Here is a 16938-nt window from a genome sequence, read left to right as displayed (position 1 = left end):
CAGTGCTCACAGAGTGCTGGCCTCCTCACCATGCCGGTGGTCTTGGCGTTGAGGTCCTTCATGATGTCCTGGATGCTGTCCCTGACATCCTTCAGGAACTGTTCAGCAACGCCGGGCTTCGTGTGCAGCTGCGTGATGCAGAGATGGATGCTGGGCAGGCAGGGCAGAGGGCACAGATTAACCACCTCCAGTACACACAGCTCCACGTTTTCTGAGCACCCAGCAGCAGCTGAGCCCTTCTGAGCCTGTGGTAACTGTGGATCTCCTTAAAACAGCATTCCCACTAAGGGTAATCCCTGCAAAATGCTTGCTAGAACCAGCTCCTTCTTCCTTCCTTACTTCACAATTAGGTTAAAGTTTCTCAGTTCATCCCAGGCACCTCTGCTGAGAAAAATGCAGTTGCCTGCAAGCATGGTGACCCCTGCCATCCTTTCCCTCTCCCTCCTCTGCAGCTTCTAAGCCATCACCAGAAGGAAGCATGCACCTCAGGCTCTCTGGACTTTGCTTCACACGGCCACTCAAAAGTTTTTTCAGTGCAGCTGCATCTGGGAGCACTAGCCCCCCTCCGCCAACAAAAGCCCAATTTCCCACTTAAAGTCTCTGACAAAGATTAATTTTACATTGAAAATGATCAGCCCTTCACTGTTGTTTACTGTTGTTTTAATTTCCTTCATCTTCAGTGGGCAGGAGGAAGACAGTAAAAATAAATAATCAATCTACAAACCTTCAGTTAACTAAACATGAGATAGAGCCTTGGTTATTTATATTTTTCTGCTTGTATTAGATAGAGGTAAATAGAAAGAGAGCCTCAGATATGTCCTCTGCCAGGCTCATTAAAATTACCAGTACTTTATCTTCACTGCTGTATAATGGCAATTACAAAAGTGATTCCTGCTCTGCAGAGGAAAATTCTACGTACAATTTATCAGCTATGGACAACAGCACTCAGCAAATCATGAGAGCTACGTGGCCTGCAGTTGACCATCCTGCATACCCTGGCTAAATACATCACTCCCTGGTCTCCACACACTCACCTTGGTGGGAACTGTAGGACATTCAAGTTCCATCCTTTTGCAGCTAGAAAATTAGATAATCGATAGATGTCAAAAATGTCCGAGCCAATGGAAAGGACAGACACCTCTGGCTTCCCAAAAATGAAGATGCTGTCAATTTTTCTCAACCTTGAAAAGAAGGAGGAGAAAAGAAATGACTCATCAGGGTTACAGGGTTCAGACATTCTGTCCACACAGCTGGAGCCTTAAAGGAAAAGCTTAAAGAAGGGAACAGACAGCAGTACATTCCCACCCAAAAATCACACACCCAGCCTGGGCCATTGGGACTTGACAGAGGACCTGGGTCATTACAAACCCTGAAGTCAAGTAAACTCAGGAAGAAATGGAAAGCAGGGAAGACAAAAAAGCAGAGAAAATCAGCCTTTTACACCCTAACAAGGAAGAGTATAACCCTTATTTTGTCCTCCCTCCAGATTCCCCCTCAGCCACAGCTGAGGCAGAAGGACCTCTCAAAGCCAAACTGAATATCTGAGGCACAAACAAATGTTCTCCCAGAACTGCCCAGCAGCTTCCCCCCAGCAGGTACCAGGGAAAAACAAAACAAAAGCAGTTTGGGAAGAGGGGTCCAGCCCAGGGGTGAAGAGCAGCATCCAAACACTGAGGCACGTACTCGGATTCGAGGAAACGAGCTGTTTTAATGATCCTCTTCGTAGCCTCAACGTAGCCTGACTCTCCAATGTGCAGCAGGGTTGCCCAACATGCAGCTATGATCCCACCAGGCCTGGAGCCTGCCACGGAGGGGGAGGCATAAATTCCCCCTTGCCAGTCTGGGGCTACGAAGAACTGGTACTTCCTGTACTCCTTGTCACTGTAGAGCACCACCGAGGAGCCCTTGGGAGCGTAGCCATACTGCAAGGGGCACAGAAAGGGTTAGAAAGCAGCAAGAGGGCACAGGAATGCATCCAGGTCCTCACCAAGATCCCATTTGTTGGTCTGCTGGAGAGCAGAAAGCTCTGCAGAGGGCTTGGGACAGGCTGGATCCATGGGCAGAGGTTCAGCATGGCAAAGTACCGGGTCCTGCCCTTGGGTCACAGCAACCCGCTGCAGCTCCAGGCTGGGGCAGAGGAGCTGGAAAGGGCCTTGGAGTGCTGGTGACAGTGGCTGTGCATGAGCCACCATGGGCCCATGTGGCAATGACAGCTGGCCTGGATCAGGAATGGTGTGATCAGCAGGACCAGGGCAGTGATTATCCCTGTGTGCTAGGGGCCCTTGAGGGCTGTGTCCAGCCAGAGAGCCCTGGAGGGGCTGGAGCGTGTCCAGGGAAGGGAACTGAACTGAAAAAGGGGCTGAAGTGGCTGAGGGAGCTGGGAAAGGGGCTCAGCCCAGAGAAAAGGAGGCTCAGGGGGAACCTTCTGGCTCTGCACAACTCCCTGACCCGAGGGTGGAACCAAGTGGGGGTCAGGTTCTGCTCAGAGAAAACAAGTGACAAGACAAGAAGAAACAGCTTCAAGTTATGCCAGGGGAGGCTCGAGTTGGAAATCAGGAGAAATTTCTTTGTGGAAGGGGGTCAAAGGGGCTGCCCAGCAAGGTGGTGGAGTCTCCATGCCTGGAGGTGTTCACGGAATGACTGGATGTGGCACTCAGTGCTCTGGTCTGGTTGATAAGGTGGGAACTGGTCACAGGTTGGACTCAAGTCTTGGAGCTTTTCCAGCCCGAGGGGTTCTGTACTTTGGCACATTGCACAAAGCACCTGAACAGAGCAGCCCCTACCCCTGCACCTCAGTGCCCCTCCACAGAGTAGGAAAGAAATGCCTGAAGGCCAGGATGGCAACAGGAGTCACACCCCAGAAATGAAAGCACTGAAGACCCTTCTCCCCTGTCCTTACCTTGTGGGTGTCAGCAGAAATGCTGGTCACACCTTCCACACGGAAGTCAAAGGGATGCTTCAGGGGGAACCCTGCCTTGTCCATGAAAGCAATGAGGAATCCACCCAGGCAGGCATCCACATGGAAGGGGATTTTGTACTTCACTGCAAGCTGTGTGTGAACAAGAGATCAGGGAACAAAATTACGTGGCTGGGGCACCCAAACTCCAGTCACCAAAATGTATTTGGCATTTCACAGTTAAATGTCCACTGAACCCTTTGAGAACATCACACCACTCTCAAGTGAGGCAATGTGGAAGGGCTGGTTGTTTGTAGGATGCCTTTTCCTGCCTTCCACACAGAGGAAAAACAACCTGGCATTTTGGTAGTTTGCTGTGTTTGCCAAAGGAATGTGGCAACATTATCTGAAAGGAGTATCCATAATAAAGTAAAAGGGTGTGAGCCAAATGAACAGAAGGTCAGAGGCCCTGGCTGGTCACATACAAAATAAATAACTGGAGCACAGCGAGGAAAGAAATCAAGAGGTGTGTTCAAAAAATAAGATCCCAGCCTTTTGACTCCTACTCCCTCCACACATTCCTCAGACTTCCACACCAACTTTGCTACAACCAGCAGGCCCTAAATCAAAGCCTTTTCACCAGGTGAGCCATTTGGGTGTTCTTTCCTTTGAAGTGGCAAAGAATGAGCACTTCTGGTTGGTCTCACAGCCACACATTCCCCTTCACTCTCAAGCTGCATCCTACATTTGAGCTCATTTGAGGACAGTAATACCCTCACAGCCAGTGGGATGCCCCCACCAAATTCACTGCATCCTGGAACCCCTGTACCCTTCTTGTGTCCTGTAGCAATAAAGCCAGCACAGATTCCTACAGGTAGGGGTGTCCTACCTCTGCCACCTCTTCAATGGGGTCCATAATTCCATGTGGGAACTGGGGAGCAGAACAGACCAGCATGGCTGTGTTCCTCGAGATAGCTCTCCTCATTGCCTGAAGATTAAAAGAGAGAAGATGCTCACATTCCATTTACCAAGTGCCATCCTGCCAAAAAAGATAAAGAGTGAGAAAGTGCAGAGTCTGGTCTTAAAAACCAATGCATAAAAGTGTACAGAGAGGAAAGCAACGATCTACAACGACTCATCCATTTGGAAATATCATAATATTTTTGTTCACACTATTTATGAAATACATTAATTACCTGAGTCTAAATTAAATCCAAGGGACAAAGGGATAACATCCAGTTAATTCAAATACTGTTTCATCTGCAGTGACAGCACTTGTGCTGTTTTTCATTGTTTCCAGAAAACATTCCTCCCTCTTTATCTACTGACTCACTATCTGGACAGGTAGATTTCTTGCCTAGTTGCTATGCAATATTAATTTCCTCACAGAGAGAGACTGAAGTGATACCTGAACATCCACTTCCATAGCCTTGGTCAGTGGTATCTGGATCAGCTTCATCCCAAAGTAGTGTGCTGCCTTGTCAAAGGCCGCGTGGGCACTCACTGGGACCAGCCTGGAACAGGAACAGATGAAATGAATGGAACATTTGCTGTCTCCCATCTCGAGTGGCAGTGGCAGAATAGCCTTAATTAACCCTGTTTTCTGAGGCCTCATATCAATATCAGAGCCTTAAATGTCAGAGAGGGAAGAAAAGAACCACCAGTGTTTCTTCTTACATTTTCCCCCTCAAAGCAATTAACCAGAGAAATATTTTCCATGCACCATCTAGACAAGAGGCAGCACATTAGAGACAGCAAATCCTCTATTAGCAGTGTAATAATTAGCACAATTCCCCATTTGAGTTCCAATCAGCCCAACTCCAGCCTCAGAGCTGGCTAAGAAGAAGGCTAAGCCTTCTTTGATCTGAATAAATCAAACCCCTTGAATACTTCAAAGGGGCTGACAATCTCTGCTCAAGAGCAAGATCAGAGCAGGCTGTCTAGAGCAGCAGACAGGTATTGCCAAAATACAGCTGCTCAGCACAGCCCCCAGCAACATCTGTGCTCCCCAGGCTGCTGTAAAACTTCCTGTGCTTTTGAACTCTCCTTTCCACACAGGTTTCTCTCCTCCAGACAGAGATGGACAAGGAATAGGTGGTAATGAGCTATGAAATGAAGGATTATTGAGGTCCAGCAAATCCCACAAGCCGCCAAAGGAAGAAGCTGTGGTAGCACCACTCACATTTCTGGCTGTTTGATGCCTCTCTCATAAGCCAGGTCTCTGTATGCCTTGCAGGCCATCAGGATGCTCTCAGTCCCCCCAGATGTCATCTGTCACCAGAAAAAAGCAAACAAGGAAAAATAACAATGGGTGTTGCAGGAGGGAAAAGCAGAACAGGGATGTAAGCATGGCATCTCTTGTCTCTGCTGCAGAGGTGCATGGGACAACTCAGGGTTTAAAGGGCAGCAGAAGTTACTGAACAGCACAAGGCAGCTTTCTGACACTCAGCTTGAAAATGCACATTTAAATGATGAATATTTAAATGGGATGGGGGGAAGGGAAAACAAACAAAAAGTACAGATAGAATTCCAGAGCCCAAGAGGAGGGGACCACATTGCACAGTCACCTCACATAACTACTCATACTTAAGCTCTTGATTACCTGGGGATTGTTTATCTGCATTGCAGATTAATTATGCCATGTATATGGAAACAATGAAGTTGGTTCTGTGTTAAGTCAGCTAAAGTCCAGCAGGGTTTATTAGGTCTGCAGCAGTGCCACACCAAGGCACAGAGTCAGCTCAGCTGAGCTACAAAACCTTCCCAGAACTTAGAATGCTGCAGGACTTGGAGCTCTCTCCCACCTCCTCTTTGCTGAGACCAGCCCAGGTCTGCTCAGCACCAGAGCTTCTAAGCCCTCAGGGACACAAGAAATTTTACACCAGGAGGAATCTGTGCATTGCTCTCCCCAGCCAGTCCCTCAGCATCCACACCACCCACTCACCCTGCTGTCCCAGCCCTCTTCACCCTGACCACTGGGTTTGCATCAGGAGGTGGAATAGAGCAAGGCACACACAGGTTTACTATGGCATACTTGAACTCAAGAGCTGGTGCAAATACACAAATTAAACTCTTTACAGGAAGGACTTCCTCAAGTGAGAGGTCTCTTGTAGTCAGCTTTTATGAGTTCTGGCACGCAGAGGACACTGGGTACGACCTCCCCCAGTAAAAGTTTAACCTGGGAAAATGTGAGGTTGTTTTGTCAAGCAGCCTGCAGGACTGACTGACTGGGTGAGCCATAACCTGAGGATATGGGGTAGCTGGGACACTTATACAGAGGTTCAGGTAAATGAAGAACCAAAATCTACTTCTATTGCTTACAGGGAACTAATTTTGCTCCTCAGATCTGCTGAACCAACTTCAACTTCCCCTTTTAACCTCTTCCCCCTCAAAAATGAACATAAAAAAAGACCATATCACATTTGTATGCCTTATGACATCTCTAAGTTTGGGTTTTCCTTTGTTTTTTCCCTGCTGACATGGCTGCAAACCCTGAAAATGCCAAGCAGTGTGACAATGACTAAACATGAAGTACAGAGATAAGGAACAAAGTTCACAGCCTGCCAGGATTTGCTCCTAACACAATCCAAGCCAGTAGCAGCTGCTGCCACAGGCAGTGTGGAAGCAACTGTCACACCACAGACAATTCCTGCTTTTTGGGGGATGTTTAAAAGCAACAGCTGTCAGAGACAAAACCTAACAGAGCTTCACACTGGATAAAGACATCACTGCATTAACTGTGAAGCAAATGGATGGCAGGAGGGACTCAGTGTTTTAAGGGTTTTATGGGCTGTGCCACTCACCTCCCAATGCCCTTTATGAAAAGATCTGTCAGGTTGTGATTACCTTTGGGGAAAAAAAAAAACCCAGCTGGTGACAGACTGCCTTCTTACTGGGTGGGAGAAGAGGAATGGGATTATTGCATACCTGTGCCTATCCTTGCAACACTGCTTAGGGTAATGATTGTGAAAACCTTGCTAGGAGATCTTGGGATTCCTATCACTGAACACCAGACTGCTCCTTGTTGGGCAGCATTCCCTATGCTCACCTTGATAATCTGCTCTTGAAAAAGCAGCCTCTGTACAGTCTTATTCCCATTTCAATCCTAACAGGAAAACACCAACATCTTGCCTTCATATGTAACAAGCCTTTCCTCAAAGTCTGGCTTTATCCCCTGCATGGAAATGCTGAGCCACACACAGTTTGTGGTAGGTCAGAGCCAACACTTGTCAGCAGTCAGTCACATGCAGGATAAAGAGGAGGCATCCAGGAGGGATCCTTTTCCCAGGCACCCAGACATGCATGCAGACAGCCACACAGACAGCTGAAAATCCATCCAAAAAGCCAAATTTCAGCCAGCTCATCTTCCTAAGTCAGCACATCCTGAGTCTCCACCACAGAGAAGTGCCCGAGTCTGGAGCATCACCTTCAGCCCAGCACAGCTCCAACAGCAAAATGCTCTTGGTCCACATGGATTGTACCTGTGGATGGAGCCCTGCTCCTCTATAGGAGGCTTTGTCAGCTTAGCCACTGACAGCAAACTCGTTCTGCTGCAGCCAGAGCCTGAATCAGTGTCACAGGATCCAACTTCCCCAGTGCCTGCGGTGCCGGCACCCGGCCAAGGCTCAGTGATTCAGCACCCGCCCAGGGCTCACACACATTCTTCTCTCCCCTCAATCTAAGTCCACAGGCTCAGGACATGCCATGGGGAAAAGGGGCTGGAAACAGGCATTGCTTTAAGCAGCTCTGCAACCCAGCACTAGCTTCAAAGCATGGGGAGAAAGAAAAAGTAAACAGACATTTTGTGTTCTTGATTTATTTGTTGTTTTGCAAATGGGAGGGGAGAGGAGAGCACAGGGAATAAATATCCCTCCTGCTTTCCAAACTCAGTATATCACTTCCATTGCTCCCTCCCTCAAAATCCCAGTGCTCTGGAACCTCAACATTATAACAGCAGTAAGAGATATGGTCGCTATTCCAGGATTCCTTTGGGCTGGAATCCTGGAATATTCCACTGTCCAACTGTCAACATTGAAGAAACACTTGATTCGTGGTCTCTAAAGTTTTGCTTCCATTTTCACCAAGAAACATGTCCATTTAGACCCTGGAGACAAAGCTGACCAAAAGTTTCACTGAGCTGAACCACCCCATGAATAACAAAAATAAAAGCAAACTACAATTTATTTCTAGGGCACAGTGAAAAACCACACCACAATCCACTGCACTGTCATAACATTGTGGCAGCCTCCCATAAAACCCCTGGAAACCTGCAGGTTGTAAATTCCACACCTTGTGTCTCTCAAGGTGATCTGCTCATCACTACAGATAAAATCTGACAGCTCTGCACAGTTTAAGCCCCCCTCAAGACACATCACTCACATCTCTCTCCTTCAAAAGAGCAGCCAAAGTTTGGAAGCCACAGAATTTGGGGAGAAGAGACAAAATGGGTTTCTACAGGAGGTTTAGGCTTGCATCTGGTAATTTTGCCTTTTCTCTCCTGTCCTCAGCTGTAGAATAAGTGGAAGAAGAATTCACAGAGAGATCCACATCAAATACTCACAAGTCACACAGGATTTTTCCCTACACTTCAAAGCTGCCCCTTCCTTTCAAAGTTCAAAAAGCTACTTAGAAAAAAAACCAAAAAACTGCAGTTTGCATAAAAGTGGTGATTTCTCCCCAAATTACAGGGGAAATCCACACAGCCAACACTGCAAAGCAAAGCACCTTGTGAACATGAACACATCAGACAAGAACAAACTCCCCTGCTCCTATGTGCTGAGCTTAATTAGTCCTTCCAAATCATTGCAAGAACGTGATTAGAATCTTCCAGGCACCCAAACTCACCAATTCCTGTCTCTTTGCTCTTGCATAACACAATTAAAGTAAGAACAATAGTAGTAATTAGTGAGAAATAGGAAGCATCCATCCACTGCTGAAAATTATTACTTTTTAAACTGTTTAAAAACTTGAAACATGTCTCAGAGCAATTTAAAGCAAAGGCATGTCTGAATCCCCCCAAACCACCAGGGCATTGTTAGAGCTTTTATGCCCATGTCAACAAAGGAGGATTACAGCCCACATGGCTCAGCTAAAGGCAGCTCCTGTAAATAATGCCAGCTGCTCATCTGATTTAACATCCAGAAATGTAAAAAAAAGACAGGTTTCATTTTGGCATTTACAAAACACACCAAAAACCTTCAAAGAGGAAGCTCCCCAGAGATGCTGCTGAGGGAGTGTCCACATGACACAGGGCAGGACCACACAGAGATCCCAGGCTGCTGAAAACCTTGGGAACAGCATGGATGTGTCACTGGGCTGCTTTCCCCAGACTGAGCAGCAGAATATTACTCCCACAAAGTGCTGCTCTGCAATGTGCTATGGAAATCAGAGCACAAAGGAAGTGAAACTGCCTCACTGAGTAGTCCAGGCAGAAACTTTTCGGTGCTTTCCATGCAGCACAGACACAGACACCCTCTCCAGAAACACCAACAAGTTCCATGTGCCTTCAGGAACCACCAACACCAACAAATTGCCCAAGTAGTCCCTGCTGCTTAAATCAGGTTAGTAAATCCAGTGGACACTCTGCCTCTCAGAGCTGGCAGTGAGGAAGTTCGGGAGGGGGAAAGCAGTTGTTCTAAATTTCAACACTGCAAAAGTTGAATTGAGCAAACCATTCTCAGTAGAATGAGCCAGCAGCCCTTCTTAAACAGATTAAAGAAAACTCAGAGCATTGCACCTTCCTTGGTTTAACATTAAAACCTGTTTGCTCTGCAGTCTCACCAGTTACAGAAGTGTAACTGCAGCACTGAGCCACCAGCTGCAGCAGGGCCTTCCCAAGACAGGAAGCAAATCATCAGTTTGACAAAGTGCTCTTTTTAATTGAGTTTGTAACTGTCCAAGCCTCCAGAAATTATTCTGAAATGTTAATTCAATGCTGGGGAGAACAAAAGAAAATAAGAGAAGTCTTTGAGCCCAACTTCTTAAAGAGCATGTGAACTCCATGTACCCACCCATATCCCTCCACCAGTGATCAGCAATTCTGGGCACTTCACAGTCAGGAAGAGCAGTGGGAACAAGACAAGAAGTCCACTGGAAACACTCACTCAGACATGATAATTACAGGGATGTAATTAATCTTCCATTTCCGGCCCATCAACTTTCCAGCCCTCCCCTTCTCCCTGCAAATGGGGCTGTGCTCAAGCAGCCAGGACACAATTCCACAGCAAGTTGTGGCACCATCCTCAGGAGAGAGAGGGACAGAAGGAAAAGCAGGATTCCCCAGAGTATATTTGTGCAGGTCTCACTTTGGCTGCAGCACTTTTTTACCTGTTCTGACTTTCTCTTAGGCAATTCCACTTCTCCATTTCAGTGGGAGAGCACCCAAGGCTGACACTTTCACATCGTGGTTTATGTAACACACCCTGAAGGTCCCCTGTGCAGGCTTCAGCAAGCAAAATTCCCCAGGCACCCACCAGAGGCACACAGCTCTCTGGATCAGCTGTGTCCCAACTGCTGATAGGAATGAGTTCCAACAGCTTCATGCCCCACTCCAGGGATGATCTCCCCAGTGTTCTGAGCTGGGAAGGAGCTGAGGTGAGGTGAAATGGTTTTTATAAGCAAAGAGGCACATTCCTCCTCTAAACCTGAAGGTGGTACAAGGAATACAGTCCTGAGAAGAAAAGTCAGGTCAGAGGGTGTCACCCTCTCCTCTCAAATGCAATCACATCTTGCACTCCCATACAATTGAGTTCATCTTCAATCCCTCTAGGAGTCTGATCCCAACTACACCTTCTACAAAGCTACTCCACAGGTAAGCCTCCAGCTGACAGGGAAAGCCCACTCAAGGCCAGCTCAGCTCCTAAGCTCTTGTGTCAACACTGCCTTCCAACACTGAAAGCATCAGTTTAAGAACACACATTTGGACTCTTGCTGGGAATTTTATCAAGGCTGTAAGACTGGTTTGCACTGGAAGGCCACAGGAGCCTGGAAATGCAGCTTTCCAGCTGGACAGCTGACAATCCATGCCATGCCTGCTTGTTGGTGAGTAGCCAGCCAGCCAGCTGGCCTTGTCCTCGAGCTCAGCAATCTGGCAGGCTCACAGATTTCCAGCTCAGAGACTAAAACTGAAGGGAGCTTCTCAGAGTGACACTTCTCTGTTCACAATTCCCCACTGACATCCAGCCAGGCTGCATTACACCAGTTCTCTTTTCCAACTGTCATCAAGCCTGTGTCACTTAAGAGTGGAGGAAAAAAGCTGATGTAAACGATCTTGTTTAGAGAACTGTTTCTCTGATGAAATTGCCTCTCAAAGCTTCACCAAGAAGAGGAATTAAGCAACTTCCACACAGTTGGCACAGAATATACCAGAATGAACTTACCCTCGTGCTCATCTGGAGAGCACAAGGTGCATTTGTAGTTATCAAAGTCAAAAATACCCAAAATGTTCAGGAGGCAGCTGAAGACAGGCTACTTACAGCACCACAAGAGTTGGGGCCCCCGTGGAACAGCGTACAGGCAATCCTCACTACTTCTGCTTCCATCTTCCTCAGACCAGGGAATATATCTGGGTGGAGAGGATTACTCCAGGCAAACTCTTCATACACCTTCAGAAAACAGAAAGTTAGACATGCAGATGAGGTTTAGAGAACTCCCCATGTGCACTGTAGAAGCAAATTAGCTGCATATTACAGTAAGAATATTACAGGATTTTACTGTTTCTGCAAGTAAATGCCACAAGCTGGGAAGCTGAGGAGTAAAATAAAGAAAAAGAAATGTTTTCTAAGGCATTCAGATCTCTGGAGTAATTCTACAGCACAGCAATATCTCTTGTTTAAGGACAGAACTAATAATTTTGCTGTTTTTAAAGAAGAACACAAAATATATCCTTCAATTGCTTTACACAAATCAGGCAAAAAAATGACTGTGTAGAACTTGTTCTCGAGTTTACTACTAAGAGGGGGCTCTGGAGCAGGCAGTAAAGCACAAATGCCCACCCACATCACAAGAAAAGTGGCTGTGGAAACCAGTATTTCAGCTCATTCCACAAATGTGGACTCACAGGATACAAGGCTGGAACAGGCCAATCCCAACCTCCTGCAGTCCAGATCAAAAAGCAACTGCAGGGATGTTAAATAAAATACAGCAAAACAAACCAGTGAACAATCAGCACAAACAAAGGGAATGTTTCCACAGAGTGATCCAAGACAGGCCCTTCCAGAAAGGCTGCTCTGAGCTTTGTTTCCCCAAAAGTGGCACAGAAAATGTCAACATGAGGAAGAAAACTGCAATAGCAGCCACCAAAAAGAGCCCATTACAGTTGCTACAAAAGCTGTTCCCAGGAGCAAGAAGGCCAGACTTCCCTTTCTAGCAAAACAACTCTGGAAGGAGATGTACTTGAAAACAAACCTTTAGGCTGTTTAGATTATTTTGCAGCCTTCTCAAAGGGAGAAGTTCCTGAGCAGGTAAACAGACCTCACAAAACACCACTGAAGCGTGCCAGTGCTCCATTGTCTCAGATTTGGACCACACAGCCACACCAAAAACCACTTCCCAAAGCTTCTCTTTTGCTCTGAGAGGAGTTCAGTTTTGCTCAGTGGAAGTTGTTCCAGTACCAGTCTCTGGTTCACTTGTAATTACTAATTACCTTCTCACTCAAAAGAGCACCTCATCTGATTAGATCCCAGTTATCTCTATGAGGTGTTTCCACAGGGACAGTTACATGGTCAGAGTTACACTGCCCAATTTGCCACTAATTCCCCTTCCCAGATTTCAGTATTAGATCTTCCCTATTTCCTCTGGGATGCTGGAACAGCTCTGAGGGGTTTCTGGTCACCCTGAAGATGCAAAGTTGGCCAGCTTGCACTTTACCTTCACCAGCAGGTGGGTGAGTTTCTCTTCACCACTGTACACAGTCCCAGAGACTTTCCCATCCTGCCAGCGCACATCCCCTGGAAGAGAGGGAAGAGCACACTGCTCACAAACACAGCCATTCCCAGCCAGGGTGGAAGAGCACATGGAAAATCCCCTCAGTTCCACAGAGCAGGACTCAGCTTCTGAGATCTCCCTGAGTTTTGTGGCCCAGGGAGAGCTGTGTGTGTGTGGCACTGTGTGAACTTAGCAAACAGCAAGCAAATGATGACTAAAGAGTCAGCACATAACCAACATGTAGCTGGAGCAAGCAGTTATATTAATAAATAATCCACTTAATCCCCAGCAGTCTCCCCAAACTGCTGTTCAACCAACTGGACACTAAATTAAAGCCACTTTCAAAGAGCACCCACCACCACTGTAAGCTGAGAAGAGATGGAAAAGCCAAGTTTGTATTGCTAAAATCCACAATGCTGGCACCTCGAATGAATTTCACCCTGACTGGTACCTCCAGGCAACTTCCAAAGGGGAGTTTGGGGAGGAGGGGAGGCAGAAATGAGGGGGACTTTAGAGAAAAGAACCCAGTGAAGGAAGAAAACAAGAAATTAAGAGAACACACAGACAGAAGCAACATTAGCAATAGACAGAAGTAGAAAAGAAGTTGTTCCAGGATACTCCATCATGAAACTGTTTGTTTCTGAGTTTGGAGCAGATGCACTGTTCTAGCAGAAAATTCAAGGCTTTTCTCAAATTTGGGATAGCAGCAGGGTAGTCGTATCCTGTCCTCTGGAAGTCACCCAGATTTGCTCATTAGGAATAACAGGCACACAAATCAGGGGGAACATGTTTACATGAGAGGGGCAACTCAAATGAAGTGTCAGACACTGCTTGTGTGGACTCAAGCCAGGAGAACATCATCAGCACTCTTCCTTAAAAGGCTTTTTCAAGGCACAAACCATTGTCTCTCTTCATTGAGGTCACAGTCTTGGAAATTCCCTTAAAATCCCACTTGGAAGTTGCTTTTTTTGATTGTGAGTATTTTCTGGAACTTCACATTTCTGGTAAAAGCCAAGCATCAAGGCAACAGTTCAGAAATGTAATCCAGAAAGAGAACTTCCTCCATATTTCTCCTCTCCTCAGCTCTCCCATCTCTCCATCAGCCTAGAATTCTTGTGGAAGGAACAGAATTTCAACTTCAATACCTGAATGCAGCATTAGAACTCATGAATCTTAATCACATCCAGAAGAAGAACAGACAAAAATTTGCAAGGGGACAAAATATTTAAGCTGAAACCATGAGCAGGAGTCGCTGGGACTCATTTAAGAGAGGAAGTGTCATGTTTGCTGTCTGCTGCAGCACAGACTCACCTTTTGAGCTGTACTCTTTCATCTTCTGCAGCACTTCAGGCTGGCTCATGCCTTGTTCTGGCAGGGCTTTGATATAATCCTTTTCATCTTTCAGGAAGGATAAACTGGAAGTGACATCATTCAAGGCTTCATCAATCTTCTTTTGAATCTAAAAAGAAAGAAAAAAGCCTATCAAACAATGGCACTGGTCAAATTCTGAGTGATTGTTGAGTGTGTGTGCAGGACAGGACCTGCTGCCTACATCTGTGATGATGATGGAACAGAAAGGAACTGCTCCACTGGGAGCTCTGACCCCTTCCCTTAGTGCTTGAGGAAATAGAACACAAGATTAAAAACCTGCATTTTTATCCAGCAAACTTTTCAAGTCACAGTTTTTAATTTGTAGAGGTCTTCAGATGCATTTGTACTTTGCCTCCTCCACCACCACACACACGGTTTAGAAACTCATGAAAACAGAAACACAATAAAGAAATCTCCACCACAGGCACAGTTCAGAGATTTCTTTCTTCCCAACCACACCCTGCACTCAGGAAACCCCAGACTTCTCACAACACATTCCAAAGTAAAGATTCTTCTTCCAGGCAAAGCAGGTGTTGGGATATTGACTTTTGGACATTGGAATGTCTCAAAGTCAAGGCCTCTTGTAAGCACCTGATAAGTTATCAGATATCAATTTACCCAAGAGCAGAAAGAGGACACAGATAGGACACAGCAGAGTGCTCTGACACAGAGCAGCTGTGTTAGCCCTGAGAAGGGAAGTCTGGACAAGGATTGTATAAAATATCCTTTTCTAACAGGCAGGCAAGAAACATAAGCAGAAGAGAATTTGTCTCATCAAGGGCTACTCAGGTTAGGAGGTGAAAGCTGGGACACTTAACAGGCCAGGGAGGGGATTTAGCCTCTTCCACAACTCCTTCTGCCTCCACAGCAAAAGGAAAAAAATTCCTCTGTGCTACTCCCTTTGGAGAAATTTGCCTGGAACAGCTCTGACCTCTGGAATCAGTGTGCAAACACACCAGCACAGCAAGCAGCAGGAAGTGCAATCAAGTGTGATACCACCGTTTATGAGGTAAAATAAACCCAGCTGTTTTCTTCCATCCTGGGTAGTTAACGTGCTAAAACATGCTGACAGTTGTGGTTTCAAGTTTTTATGAAAAACAACAACAACAAAACACCCCACATCAGCTTCCAAACACTACAGTTAGTGTGCCATTTTAATGATTACACAAAGTGCTGATATCTTTCTGCTAACTTTTGCTAATAGTTATCAGAGCCCTGAACTAATCATGGCCAGTTGCTTGATTAAAATAAATACCCTTCCACACTGCACACCAAACCCTTGTCTCACACTTCACACTGCTTCAGAAGAACAACAATCCTGTCTCTTCTTCCAGAATTAAAAATCATTTTCTTGGTTAATATATATAGCTCAAAAGTGAAAAAGAGGTGTCACTCCTTTTATGGGAGGGACACTATGACAAAAAGTTTGGGTAGAAATGAGTCATTAAACCAGGAGGCAGCAGAAAACATTCCAGATCTATATCCTGGGTCATTAGGATCACAGAGAGATGACAACAAAGATGCACAGAGCTGTGTATTCTCCAGGAGAGCTGAAACAAGGACCTGGAATAACCCTGTAAATACTTGTTGAAATACTTACCATAGCACCCACAAATGGCATTTTTCTCAGCAGCTTGAAGAACTGTTTTTTAGTTCGGGATGTCAAACCTGAAAGACAAAAGGCAGAAAGGAACCTAAGAAATGAGATTAAAAAATAATAAATTTCTGATGCAGCTCATGATCCAGGCTCAGCCTTCCTGATCCAAGCTGAAATAACACAGTGACCCAGGGGACATGGGGAGACAGATGAGTGAATCCAAGAGCAAAGTTTTCAGGGATGGACCATGCCATGGAAACATCTGGACTGCAGAACAGCAGCCACCTACAGGAATCAGTTATTTGTTTCTTACTTACATGGGAATTCACACCCACGTGTGGAATTTTACAGGAAAAAGAGGGATTTCAGGGTTTGCTAAAGGCAAGGAATTATTATCATTTCCTGCCTCTTCAAACCAAAATAGTTAGTTGAAAACAAAACCAGTGAGCAGAGTGAAACAGGCTCCCAGACCAAAGGAGGGAACAGGGATGTCTGTGACAATGTCAGCCACCAAACAACATGGATTTGCCCTTTCTGATGCATTGGGAGGTGACTCAGGGAAAGGGGATGGACAGAGGCAAGAGCAGAAATTCCACCACAGACTCAAATGACAGAAGCCACTGATGACAAGCACTGGGAAACTCCTCAGGAAGCTCTAAAGGCAGGAATGAAATCAGGATGACACAGATGCTTTACAGCCACCAAAAATGCCTTCTCAGTCCTACCTGTACCCCAGCAATTTCAGGACAAACCAAAAACTAACTAAATAAAGTTTAAAAATCAGCCATTTTAAGACTTAGCATTTTTATTTACACTTCATATATATTTCACTTCATATATACAATTTGAAAAGCTACCAAGGACACTAATTGACACATTCAGTGCCCTGATAATAACATTTCCATTGCACATCTCAGTGTGCACACTCTTTCATTAACAACCTTCACAGTGAGAAAACACTGCAAACTCCTGAAAAATTCTGACAGTCTAGACAGATCTAAGTGCCAGTCCATACTTAAATAAAATATATTTTGCAACAGTACAAAAATTAGCTGGGAAGGTAACAGTCCTGAACAAAAGTTTCATAACAATTTGCTCTTTACAATTTTGCACTGTTCAGCTGCCCTCATCTCTACAGAGAGAAAGGGCT

General features: G+C 45.8%; 1 protein-coding gene across 1 annotated transcript in view; it reads right to left on the bottom strand.

Moving 5' to 3' along the window:
• SGPL1 (sphingosine-1-phosphate lyase 1) overlaps positions 1-16938 on the bottom strand; it is a 28876-nt gene that overhangs the window by 3360 nt on the left and 8578 nt on the right. Inside the window, exons 3-13 of the mRNA XM_033065992.1 lie at positions 15792-15859; positions 14132-14279; positions 12764-12843; positions 11371-11499; positions 5079-5167; positions 4305-4410; positions 3786-3884; positions 2900-3049; positions 1684-1922; positions 1035-1181; positions 30-150 (exon numbers count right to left, since the gene is read on the bottom strand). Of these exons, the coding sequence (XP_032921883.1) occupies positions 30-150; positions 1035-1181; positions 1684-1922; positions 2900-3049; positions 3786-3884; positions 4305-4410; positions 5079-5167; positions 11371-11499; positions 12764-12843; positions 14132-14279; positions 15792-15859 (1376 nt within the window). The remainder of the gene's footprint in view (positions 1-29; positions 151-1034; positions 1182-1683; positions 1923-2899; positions 3050-3785; positions 3885-4304; positions 4411-5078; positions 5168-11370; positions 11500-12763; positions 12844-14131; positions 14280-15791; positions 15860-16938) is intronic.

This window comes from Catharus ustulatus, chromosome 8, assembly GCF_009819885.2.
Source record: "Catharus ustulatus isolate bCatUst1 chromosome 8, bCatUst1.pri.v2, whole genome shotgun sequence".
Classification (NCBI taxonomy): domain Eukaryota; kingdom Metazoa; phylum Chordata; class Aves; order Passeriformes; family Turdidae; genus Catharus; species Catharus ustulatus.
This window is presented reverse-complemented; position numbering and strand designations above follow the sequence as displayed.